General features: G+C 37.7%; 1 protein-coding gene across 1 annotated transcript in view; it reads left to right on the top strand.

Moving 5' to 3' along the window:
- The window catches only part of LOC104074569 (cAMP-responsive element modulator-like), a gene marked incomplete at its 3' end in the record, with an annotated part of 19,727 nt that extends 7,135 nt beyond the window's left edge, over positions 1-12,592 (top strand). The window contains exons 3-6 of the mRNA XM_009574729.1: positions 1,496-1,642; positions 5,516-5,607; positions 5,750-5,895; positions 12,404-12,592. Coding sequence (XP_009573024.1) covers positions 1,496-1,642; positions 5,516-5,607; positions 5,750-5,895; positions 12,404-12,592 — 574 coding nt within the window. The remainder of the gene's footprint in view (positions 1-1,495; positions 1,643-5,515; positions 5,608-5,749; positions 5,896-12,403) is intronic.
- Positions 12,593-12,874: the final 282 nt, after the last annotated feature.

Genomic DNA, 12,874 nt, shown 5'->3' on the forward strand with positions numbered 1-12,874 from the left:
TTGAACAATTACGTAGTGAATGTTGACAAGATCCTGTCTCTGTTTCCTAGAAACATTGTTTCTTGAAGATAATTTGAGCCAACATCTGGTGTTTTTGACAGTAGTGCATCTTAATAGTAGTCAAAATTTTTCTCTTGCCTCAAGAAAGGAATGTTTCCCAGACAAGCAATGGCTTATGGATCAGGAATGAAAGCGTCTTTAATACTTGGAATTAAAAAAAAACCTTCAGTGTGAATACAGAAAAATACAAAACTTACTTTACCTTTTTTTTTTTTAATTTATATTCAGCATTCATCATGTTCTTCTCACTGTCATCTCTTTTTACCTTTTCTACTCATACCAGATACCTTTTGGGGCTGAGAACAAAGCTAGGAAGGGAATAATACCGGAATTTTAGATATGAATCTAGGTTTATTCTTGTACATGCAGAATCTAGAAATAAGGTTTTTCAATGCAGTTTATTTTGAAAGACACAATATCTCTTTTTATTATATGATTTATGTTTGTCATTCTCTTCCTTTTCTGAGTTTAGAGATGTTTCATCACACAGAACTTGAAATCAATCATAGTGTTTTCCCTTCAGTATTTTTCTGTTAATAGACTTGACAGTAATAGCATAAATATTGAACTATTTCTAGCCCATAGGTGTTTAACTGTTTCTTAACCCATTCGTCCTCAGTACCAATGGTTGAGAGCCAAGGGCTGGGGAAAGCTGTGTGTGCTCTAAAATGTCATCAGAAAAAGGGATCTGATTTTTCCTAAACAACACTTTCTTCAGCTGTGCTGGGCTTAAAGAAGATTCAGCTGTTCTTTATTTTTGTTGTTGTATCAAAGCACTGATACACTCCAACTCTGTTTTTCTTGTTATATAAATATATAATCTATAAAGAGAATTTATTAAACTAAATCAATTTACAAACCCATGTGTTGCTTTATTTAACAGGGGTTTTTTTGCTATCTGAAAAGTTCTTGCGTCTCTTGAGACATCTATCTGAAAAGCGTAACTTCTTGCCTAACAAACAAAGCAAAACCAAAGCAGTTCTGGATTTTTAATTTTTTTTTTTCCCCTGACTAAGAACATTCTGCCCTGTATGTTGTTGCAGCAACATACCACTTCAGTGAATATCAATATTTTTTGTTACATTTTTTGAGGTTCTTCCCAATCTTCATGCTAGTGACAGCAGATTTAGTGTGTGTTAGCTTAGGGTTGGTTTTAATTGAAAAGGAAACATGCAGCCTCTGGAGGGGAAAAAAAAAAAAAAAAGAAAGATTTGCAATTTGTTAGGGGACAGTTTTAAGCTTTCCATACCATTTGGAAAGATACACACCAGACTTCTACTAGTAAAACTAACTTTATTTCTGTGTGTGATAATTACACACATCTAAGCTGGTTTAGATATGGCATCAAAACTAGTTTGTTTCAGTATCACTTCTAAAAGCATTTGCTGAAGTCTTAAGGCATATTACTTAAACATGATGATTGTAATTTTTGCAGGTTTCTGTAGCTGCATCAAGTGCTGGAAGAGGATCTCCAGCTGTAACTGTAGTGCAGTTGCCTTCTGGTCAAACTGTTCATGTCCAGGGTGTCATTCAAGCCACACAGCCCTCAGTCATTCAGTCACCACACATGCAAGCTGTTCAGGTTAGCTCTTTTATTGTTACATTTTCATGAATGTTTCGTGCCTCATAACTCTTCCCCCCAACCCCATCTTCAGTTTCTCTTCATTCCTACCAGTGCTGCAAGATTTACTCGTATGTTGCGGGAAATGGCAGGGGGGGAAGGTGGCAAACTGCCAACCAGTAGCAGCTCTACAAGCATTGTGTAGTGATTCCTTAATGCTTCCTGTTTATCTCTTAAGAAATTGTCTTGGAACCCTGAACTTATGCAACAGCAAATTTGTGTAATAACGTAGCCTTTCTTTAGTGTATCTTGCAGTTTTTCTGTTTTCTTAAATTCTATGAACATCATGTTTCTAAGGAGACTATGAACTCATAAATCTGCAAGTATCTCATACTGTATTTTTGGAGAGCATCTGGATGTAATGGCAGTAAACATATTATAGTCAAATGATTCCTTGTTGTTTTTAGCCGGCCCTGTTAGAGCATCTGGCATTGCTTTTGTGGGTGTGGATATGTAAAGACCAAAAATAAGGGCAGCCTCAAAATAAACATTTATTTGGCAAATCTTCACATGTTTAAAGTTGCTGATGTTAGAAAACAGGGACCAGTGCAAAATGCTTAAGAGTTTTCAGAGCTTTTAAATAGTGAAAAAGACTAGAGAGAATGAACTTGCAGTGTTTTGAAAATGACTTGGCCTCCCATTGGTGTTTTTCTTATAGCTAGGAATGCCTTTGCTCTATTTTTCTTAAAATCTGATTGTGAAATGTCAACTGTATTGCTTTTTGCAAATAGAATTGATATCTCTGGTAAGAGAGGCTATACACCTGTTATGTGTGAACTGTTTTACCTGCAGTCATTGCAACATGTTGAGAAAAAGACATGCGTTGTCAGTCTTCTTGAGTATAATAAATAAAAAGGCATATGTGAGTATAATTTATCTTGGAGATTAGAAAGAAAGAATAAAACCTTGGCCAGATACTGAATATTTTATTTGTAAGCAGTAGGTGTAGATGGTGGGACCTGGTAAGGTTTTGAAATTCTAGATTACTATTGAAATAGACGCAGTAGATGGCAAGAGACTTGGGTTTGGTCAAACTTGAAGTCAAATCAGAGTATTCAAAATAAATACTTTTTAAATGGAATTCCTTCTAACTGTAATTTACCAGAGTGACCTTCATCAGATAAGCATATTTCAGTCATTCCCAGTTTCTGTCACTGCTTTTCTTCAAGTCAGTGTAGTCAGGACATCCATATAAAAATAGAGGACTTGCTCCAAAGCTCAGAAGGAGGAATTTCTTTGGACACTCTTGCCAGCTGCTGCTGTGTTTTCTTAGGGGAGTGGAAGTCGACTGTTTGTTTTATTGCATGAACTCTGTCTGTCTTCCCTTTCCCAAAGGAGTAGAGACAGGAAGGCTGTGTCCTGATTAATACTAGAGTTCCAGGGTTTTGCTTTGGCTTCATTTGAGCATACTAATGGCAAATAAGGTAACTCTACCAGAAGGGCTTGAAGATGTTGTAAAAGACACAATTACAGAGGTTGTTCAGCCCTTCTGTGATCTTCTTAAGTACTTTATCCTGCCACCTGGCATTTCCTCCAGATCATTTGCCTTTAACTTGATATCCTATCTCTGCCAGACAGTGGGGAAGTTGGGAAATAGTATCAGTTTAATTAAAAAAAAAAAAAAAAAAAAGTGTTGAAGGTTAATGTTAAAGCTTGCATGACCTCTCCCTCAAACACCTGCAGCTTTAAAACTGGAAGGTGTACAAAATTTTTTCTTGTAATGCTGTTGCTTTTGGGATGAAAAAAATGCTTATCTATATGATGTTCCTTACTGTTTTGTTAACGTTGTTTTACTTGTAGGAAGGTTTGAAGTTCAGATTGTTATTTGACTTTTCTACTTGCTCCCCCCTGTATTCATCAGGTATTGGCAGACTAACATGAGATCGAAGTTAAATTTGTTGAAACGCAGAGTAATGTGGTAAATTTGAAGTCTGAGTGATGTCCAGGAAAAAATGACAATGGTTTCCATCGGTTAGCATTGTGAACGTGGTTGCTTGCTATTATAACAAACTGAAACATTAAATTTATCTCTTTGTTGTGATGAAAATTAGAACTTTTGAAATTTCTTGCAGAAAATGTCCTCTTCCACACTGAAATGCTAAAATTGTCTCGTGATTTCCTTACCTTCTTCCAAAGTATGACTGTTCTTGACTTCTTCGGCCATCTTCACAAACTAGGGGTGGCTATTGGTAACCCTTAGTGGAATGGGAAGGTTTAAAGGCACTAAGGTCTTGTTTTCCTGCTGTTTGTCCTGGGACAAATAGATTTTATATATTTATTTATTTATTTCTCCTGCAGAATTAGAGTTCTGTTTTGAGATAGGATGCCCAGGCTCTCGGCTGTGTAATACTGTCTTAGTTTTTAAGGTTTATGCAGAGGCTTGAAGGTCGATCCATAAGCAGATCGCTGTAGGGCACTGGAGAGAAATGCCTTTCAGAAGATCTCTTTGCTGTTCAGCATTGGTCCATCCTGCAAAAGGATGAATACAAACTTCTTGAAGCTCTTGTATCTCTGCCAGTCAGCTCTGAAGCCTGATTTGGAGCTATACATCTGTAGACGTGCAGAAGTACCTCTAATTATTTCTAGGTGGTCTCTTCTTTCGGTAGGCAGGTGTAGAGTTTTAATGATGTTTCCTATGTATTACCCAGCAAATGAGGCTACATTAAATGTTTTTACACAGAACTGGAATGTAATAAAATTAACAAGTGAAGAGACAATTTCATTCTGCAATAAGCTGTAGTTCTTTCAAGGTGCAGTTTTATAGGTTTGAGTTGGGGTACCCAGGCCTATAAATTTCCAGAACCTTCCAGCCAGTCATTTCCTGTTGAGGTCAAGCAGGTTTTGTTTCTAGCACCGAGCGCTCAGGCCTGGCAGCCGCATTAGTTCTAGAGCTCTTCCTTGTCTTCCTTGAGCTGCAGGGAAGCCTCCACTGCACCCAGGTCGAACACTTGAGCCTCCTAGTCACTTAACTCATGTTTGTTCAGTGTTAGCTTAACACAGCGCTTAGTCTGAAACTGCAGTCTGGTCTGTCTTTATGTGAAAAGGTCATTTTCCACATGAACTTTACTGCACTTTCAGTTCGGAAATCTTACACACCAATAGCTCTGAATAGTTAAATGAATCAAGAAAATAGTGTGTTTTCCTTGTTCAATAATCACTTCAGTTCTGTGTAGTAAGATAGTTGCTGGTAAAGAGTGTGATTCAGCTCCAGGCCTTAATGTCATCTTGGGTAATTTTAAGAGAAGAAGAACCTGTGAAAATACTACTAACAAAGGTCTGAGAAAGTGAGACATTGTGGATTTGTCAGGGGTTTCTAAAACTCTCACGGTATTGCTAAGCAATGTATTTGTATTTACGAATATGTGTTGGTAAGTGTAATAAATGTGTATATTTAAATAAACTTGTTTTCTAAATAGCTTGGGTGTCGTTGTGAAGAGGCTTTTGTATTGTATACTGTTATTTAAGGTGCATTAGTACAGTATTTTGTATTTTAAATTTTTAATTTCACTTTAAAAGCTAATTAAATTGTATAATAATTTTATATTTAAAGAAATCTTCTGTCTTCAGTACTTTTTCTAGGTGTCATTCACAAAAAAGTAACCTGGATTATTTTGATTTTTTTTCTTTTTCAAATGGAAGATATCATCTAAGTGCTAACCTAATAATTTGTGATTTGCTTTGGAAAAAGAAGTCCAAGATCACATGATTAGTGATAAATAAGTGCACAAACTTCCTGTATGCAAACATGGAAGGAATTTTCAAAAATAATCTTTTACTCTGTGGCTATCTTCTTTTTTTATGAAGTTATGAATTTCAGAAACTTTGCTATTACAGGTAGCATCGATTGCAGATGAATCTGCAGAATCAGAAGGGATTATTGATTCTCAAAAACGTAGGGAAATACTTTCACGAAGGCCTTCATACCGGTAAGGACTATTTATTTTGGTTTTGCTGGTTTTTAAAGGCAGCTTACATATTACAGTAAAACTGTCTGATAAAAGCCAGTGACTTAGTTTTTTCATGGATATGGAATTTCAAATATATAAAATTATTTACATTCTTTTTTAGAAAAATTTTGAATGAGCTCTCATCAGATGCTCCTGCAGTACCGAAGATTGAGGAAGAAGAAAAGTCGGAAGATGAAGGAGCGCCTTCTGGAATTTCTGCAATGGCCATGCCAACCAGCCTGTATCATACTAACACAGGGCAATACAGTATGTTTGCAAAGATACTGTGTGATGTTGCAGAACATATATAGGAACAACTTTGTTTCTAAGAGTTCCATAATGAAATAGAGATGTTGGATTTTGGTGAAGAAGAATGAGAGCTTCTGTATTTCTAAATAATTTCAATTTTTATATTTAATTTTTCCTAACATGGGCATTATAGACTTTTAGTCTGTTTCTTGTAATACTTGTTGGCTGCTAGATTTAGTCCTTCTAGAACTCTTATGCGTTCAAAATGTGGAGGTGAGGCTCAGGTGAAATGAAAAATGTTGACGCTTTTATGTGAATGTTCAGTTATAAATCATTGCAGTTTCAAATTACTGTGATTTGCTATCTATTAGTGCTATTCGTTACATGAAATGACAATTACTGAGTTAGACTTTTTTAAAGTATAAGATTGGAGCATGAAATTTTTTCTTAACTTTGAATTTTCTTTCTTAAAAGAACTATGTCTCTTCCTCTCCAGTTGTCAAGTATGAACACTTTAGCTGCAGAATTAACCTAAATTATGGTCTCCAACATTTGATACTTCACCCAAACACAAGTTAAAAGTTAGATTCACAGTTCTGTTCTATAGATTTTTTTTAAATTTTTTTTTATTCCTGCATTTATGTTAAAAATGCTGCATAACTCGCTCCCTATAGCTTCTTTGGGCTTAATCATATATCATCTAAGGGATAACTTTCTAGTAACTCTTTTTTCAATTATGTATTCGATAAAGCTTCACTCTTACAGTTATTTTTTTTCATGTTTTTTCCTGTGTAGCCGAACTGAAATGCAGCCATTTTTCCTTTGATATAATGACAGGAAAAATGCAAAAGAAATGTTGTGGGGGTTTTTTTTTCCCAAATCAAGAAAACAGAAGTAGTCTATTAAAACATTGCAATGGCATATAAAAGAGGATAGAATGGCTTCCTAGTTGCATTCTAGTCACCCTTGGAATTCTTCATTTATTTTTAATTTATGCAACTGAAGTAATTATGAACTCTGAGAAAACAGAATTTCCTATGATATTATCTATGCCTTCAGCATAGAAAGTAATTTTGCTTGGCTCCTAAGCTGCTTTTCCTACCCTTTCTGTTAAGGTATAGACATGAATAAATGTCTGCTTCATGATGTCCAGCATCTGAAGTGCTCTTTTGTGTGGACTTGTGGTCATGCTAAATGACAGTTATCCAGTACAGAATCTGGCTGATACCCTTGACCAAATCAAATTTTTTTCTTCAATTTTTGAATTATGTTTTTGGTTTGGCTTAGGTTTAGTTTAAAAAAATACGTATTTGCAGTTTCAAGGCTTAAAAATAAGTGCTGTAGTGTCTGTACTATGTTCTAGTGAGCCTCCAAACATTTAGGATTTCTAAGAAATTAGGAGTTTAGGTTTCTCAATCGTATATTCCTCTAGGAAAACAGAGTTGTACTTTTACTAGCAATACCTTGCAGGATGTGATTCTTCTTAATTGAGGATGTTTTAATTTGAACATAGCTATAAATCATAATGACAGGGAAGTGTATAAAAGAATAATGAAATTCAGTTTTCGCTTTCTTGTTCAATCAGACATTTACTTCTGAAAAATCAAACAACAGAGAGCATCACCAACAATGTGCTTGAATTAACAGCCCACAAAAATTTAATTAAATCTTAATTTAAATTTGTCTTCTGCATGAGCCAAGCATAGAAGATTTCTGTTTTATGCTGCTGCTTCTTTGAATAAGTTACATTCGTAGCCTAGAACATGTGCTGGATATTTAAAGTAATTTAACTTGTTAAATAGGTTCTCAGCCATAATGAGGCATTGCTTCAGGATGCAATGTCAACCTTCATAGGCTCTCCTGATTCTGTCTCAAAAACTTTGTTTTGAGAACTTTGTCTTGCTGGAAATGGTTTTTCTTACCCAATTTATTAGTTCATTAATTTGATTTTTTTTTTTTTTTAAGTTAAACTTTGTAAGTTAAAATATTACACATCTTTTGCTGCAAGTCTGTGCGTTCTCTCTAATTCTGGCTAGGAAAAATTACATCAAAATTTTTCTTAAGATGCTGGTCATTACCCTTAAATGCCAGAAAACTTAGATTTCAAGTTGCATCCAAGTGGTAGTAAGAATGGTCATCTCCTTGTAGTAGAGGGGATCTTAATTTGGAATTTACCAAAGAGAGCTTGACTGTTTACTTCCAGTCCTTTCACATGTAAGGCACAGATCTGCAGCATTTCTGAGCAGGCATCCTGTTGGCTGCCTGTGATCCTCAGGAACTGCTGTCAGCTGAAACTGGGAACACTGTGTGGGAATGCATCATCTCCTGTGTTGATTTCAGTCTCGATATGATGCAGAAGATCACTCGCTACATATTTCTATTTTACCTTTATGTCTCCTGTTGATAGCTCTTTACTTCTGCTTATCGTTATTGTATCCAGGTACTCTTCTCTTCTTGGCCGGCATTGGTTGCCTGGGTTCTCTTGTTCAGGCGTCCAGTAGTTTACGCATAAAGCTTGTACAGTGTCCATGGCAATGAAGAACTGGTGTTGCACTGTCACTACAGCCATCTATACTGTGCCCTGGTTTAACACAGATGCCATGTTACTACGTTTGCTGATTCCTTATTTTCTCTATTGTTCTCTCTATTCCTGCATAGGAAAGGCAGTTTAGTTGAAAAGATAATTTTGACTGTATGTTGGTGTCTGGATATCTGGGGTGACTATTTTTGGAAGAACTTGATAAGTAAATTTTTCTGAAAAACAAATATATTTTTTCTATTAGCAGCGGCGATGGCTGTTCCTTGCTTTCTTTTTACGAGCCAAAACGGTATGTTGCCATGGTTTCCAAATATCTTTTTCCTCAGAGCTTCTTGGCTTTGGCTTATGGAAGCAGACAGATTGACAGGCATGACCAGCTAGATAAAATGTCTTTCCCAGTTACCTACATCAACATGTGAGTTATCTTTCTGTAAGGGGAGTGGATAGTTTTGTGTAAGGCGGTGTCTTGTGTATGAGCCCTGTAGCCTGATCTGACTACAGACCGTCTCTGTTGGCTGTAGTTCTGTCATGTTAACTATTGAATACTGAAGAAAAATTGGTTTGCCTCACCTATGGTGGTGGTCTAACTGTGCAAGAGTTGTTTGTTCAGTTGGAGTGTGTGAATCAACTGCCTGCCCCCTCGCCCCCAGTCTATTTGTGCATATCATGATGTTCTGTCTGAAACGATGCAGGGGAGATGAAGATTACTAGTTCTTTTGCCATCTGTTTGGGTGGCTTTCTGTCTTAGGACAGGTTTTTAACAACTGGAGAATTAAGAAATCTTTTGGGAAAGACCAACTTTACTTGGTCTCTCAGACAACGGTATTAGTATCATATTCAGTCCTAACTAGAAGAGAAGATGCCACTTACATCCACCTGCATGGTGTACAACTCCAGGGACTGTCCAGAAAAGTCCTATACTCTTCACAGAAGGCCCAGTTTCCAGTAGAGCTGCAGCACAACAAGTCTGTGCAGTGGTTGAGATCAGGACAGTGAATGGGGTGGGGGCAGTGTGGTGGTCTGGTAATATGGCAGGAATCAATCCTGTAAGGGAGAGAGTTACTGGAGTAAATTCACTCTTGTTTAGAAAATACTGGGTTGTGATCTGAATGAATAATTTTGCAGGACAGCTCTGACATAATTGTTTACCCAGGCTCACTTTGGAGCCAAGAACTTTGTATGATTATGTGCTGATGTTTTACTGCTCAGGAACCCAAACTGACTGTTTTTTATGTGGTATGGTACTGTAGCATACACCATTTTTGGTGCTAACTCTCAGAGAGGCAAAATTCAGTTATATATAACTTCTCTGGGAGGTAGAGGTGACAGATCCTGCTGGGAAGCTCACATGCTGCCGGGAACCTGCTCTTGTCCTGGATCTCCTGAAGAATAGAGGAGACAATGATTTATTTTTCTTGCTTCTGTCTTCCACCCTGCCCCAAAATGGGGCACTTTCTGCTTTGGAGGCCAGACCGAAACAACATCTTGCTCATTCCCCCTCCCCCGCTCAATGCCTTATGGAGCCTGCCTGCAGCACCCAGCTAGTTCCTACATTACATGTTCCCCATTCCGAGGGTAGGGCTGGAGGTCCATGCTGAACCCTGTTCCAGTATTGCAGATAGGGCTCAGTGCTTCATTCAGCATGAGAGGAATTCTCCATTTTCCCCAAAAAGAAGCTAATTTAGCTGCTGGGATTTGGCCATTTTGATAGATAACTCTACTACACTCTCAAAAAATTAGCTGAGCTTCTAGTAGATAGTTACTATTGTCTAATTTACTAAGAACAGTTTACTAATCAACTGCTAGTATTTCAGTGCTCTTTGAAGTGTTGTTATCTGGTGTTACCCTTTCAGGATAACTTACTATTGTCAAGATAGAGCAGCTGAAATCAACTATCTCCAAAACTCACATGGATGTCTAACAAATCATGTACTTAGATAACCATATCTGAACCTTCAAGAATGTAATCAAAAAGTGTGAATCTGACAGTGAAATCAGGGGAGTTGGCAATCCTGAATCTGTACTTATATGTTACTTTTGTACCATCTCAGAACACTTTAAATACAATGACAATGATTGTAGTTTAGAGATCTTTTGGGGGAGAAAGAAGTTTGTTACTTCTGGAGAATTGGGTTCTCATCTACAAGTTCCAGGAGTATTTTAATTAACACAAGAGACATGGATTTGACGGACCACTTAGTGGATAAAGAATTGGCTGGGTGGTCATGCTCAAAGAATTGTGGTCAACGGTTCGATGTCTGGGTGGAGACCAGTGATGAGTGGTGTCCTTCAGGGGTCTGTATTGGGACCCGTATTATTTAACATCTGTGTCGGGGACTCGGACAATGGGATTGTGTGCACCCTCAGAAAGTTTTCAGATGACACCAAGCTGAGTGGTGTGGTTGATACTCTAGAGAGAAGGGATGACATCCGGAAGGACCTTGACAGGCTAGAGAGGTGGGCCCATGCAAACCTCATGAAGTTCAGCAAGGCCAAGTGCAAGGTCCTGCACCTGGGTCGGGGCAATCCCAAACATGGATACAGGCTGGGCATTGAGTGGATTGAGAGCAGCCCTGTGGAGAAGGACTTCGGGGTACTGGTGGATGAAAAACTCAATATGAGCTGGGAATGTGTGCTAGCAGCCCAGAAAGCCAACTGCATCCTGGGCTGCATCAAAAGTGTGGCCAGCAGATCAAGGGGTCCCTCTACTCTGCTCTGGTGAGCCCCCAGCTGGAGTACTGGGTTCAGCTCTGGGACACCCATTGTAGGACAGACATAGACCTGTGGGTCCAGAGGAGGGCCACAAAGGTGATCGGGGGCTGGAGCACCTCTTCTTTGAGGACAGGCTGAGAGAGTTGGGGTTGTTTAGCCTAGGGAAGAGAAGAAAAGGCTCTGGGGAGACCTTATAGCGGCCTTGCAGTGCTTAAAGGGGGCCTACAGGAAAGATGGGGAGGGACTCTGAATCAGGGAGTGTAGTGGTAGGACAAGGGATAATGGCTTTAAACTGAAAGAGGATAGATTTAGATTAGGTATTAAGAAGAAATTCTTTACTGTGAGGGGGGGGAGGCACTGGAACAGGTTGCCCAGCGAAGTTGTGGATGCCACCTCCCTGGAAGTGTTCAAGGCCAGGTTGGATGGGGCTTTGAGCAGCCTGGGCTAGTGGAAGGTGTCCCTGTCCATGGCAGGGGGGTTGGAACTAGGTGATCTGTAAGTTCCCTTCCAACCCAAATCATTCTGTGATTCTATGATATTTCTGCTCTTAATAAAGACAATGCTAATTTCAAAAGGAATATACAATTAATAACCTCTCTAGGGAATTTGATTTTTGTCTAAATATTTAATTATGGTGAGCAATATAATATGTTTTTTTTAATGGGGAAAGTATATTTGTGTTTTTCATATTGTTGATTACATGGGGGGGAAAAAACACCTTTGTTCTGTTTCTCTTTTGACATAAATATTGGACTCTTTACAGCTTTGTACAACTTGGAAAAACATTGTTGGGCTAGACTTTCTCTCACACTAAGGAAAGGATTGTGAGTGTCAGAAGACTTGCTTTTCCTTTGTCTAGATGTCCTGGGTTTTGTTTTGTGGAGTCAATAAACATAACATTTTTTTTTTAAATAATTTTTTTACATTAGTGTTTAAAACAACAATGATTCTCTGTGACTAGGAGCTACTATTTTTTTCTTTTTTCTTGTATTAAAACTATTTTAGGAGGGTTAATATTTCTGGACGCATAGAGATAAAATGTGTGGAACATTGCGCCTTATCTGTTATACACATAGCATGTACTACACAACAGGCTTTATATTTGTGGAAATCAGTATTAATATTATTTAAGTTTTATTGTGCAATTGAACTTTAAGCAAGGAGATGACCAGGAGTCCTATCAGACAATGTTTATTTTAAAGGGGGAGATGCGCTTTTTAACATGTGTTATATCTCTTTCTGTTGTCTAACTTTTCTTTTTCTTTTTATGTTTAGTTACTATAGCTCAAGGTGGTACAATCCAGATTTCTAATCCAGCCTCTGATGGTGTCCACGGACTACAGACGTTAACAATGACAAATTCAGGAGCTCCTCAGCCAGGTGCTACCATTGTGCAATATGCAGGACAATCACCTGATGGCACACAACAGTTTTTTGTTCCTGGAAGCCAAGTTGTTGTTCAAGGTACTTTTTATTAGTCTACTGCATTTTAGTTTTTTTATATAAAACAATTTTTTCTTAAAAGGCTTTTTATTTTGTGTTGACATTATTGCACTGTTAAATAAAATATTTATGCATAACAAGATGAAAATCTTAAGAGGAGACTCAGTTTCTCTGCTCAGTAAAGCAGCTACTTCTTTTGAATAAAAAAAAGTCATGAGGAGGAAATAACAGTGTAAAATCACTTTCTGCTTTGAATTCTCTTGTCCAGACTTTGAGAGATATGTTTAATTGCAGTGAAGGTGC

Source organism: Fulmarus glacialis, unplaced genomic scaffold (genome assembly GCF_000690835.1).
Source record: "Fulmarus glacialis isolate BGI_N327 unplaced genomic scaffold, ASM69083v1 scaffold14163, whole genome shotgun sequence".
Classification (NCBI taxonomy): domain Eukaryota; kingdom Metazoa; phylum Chordata; class Aves; order Procellariiformes; family Procellariidae; genus Fulmarus; species Fulmarus glacialis.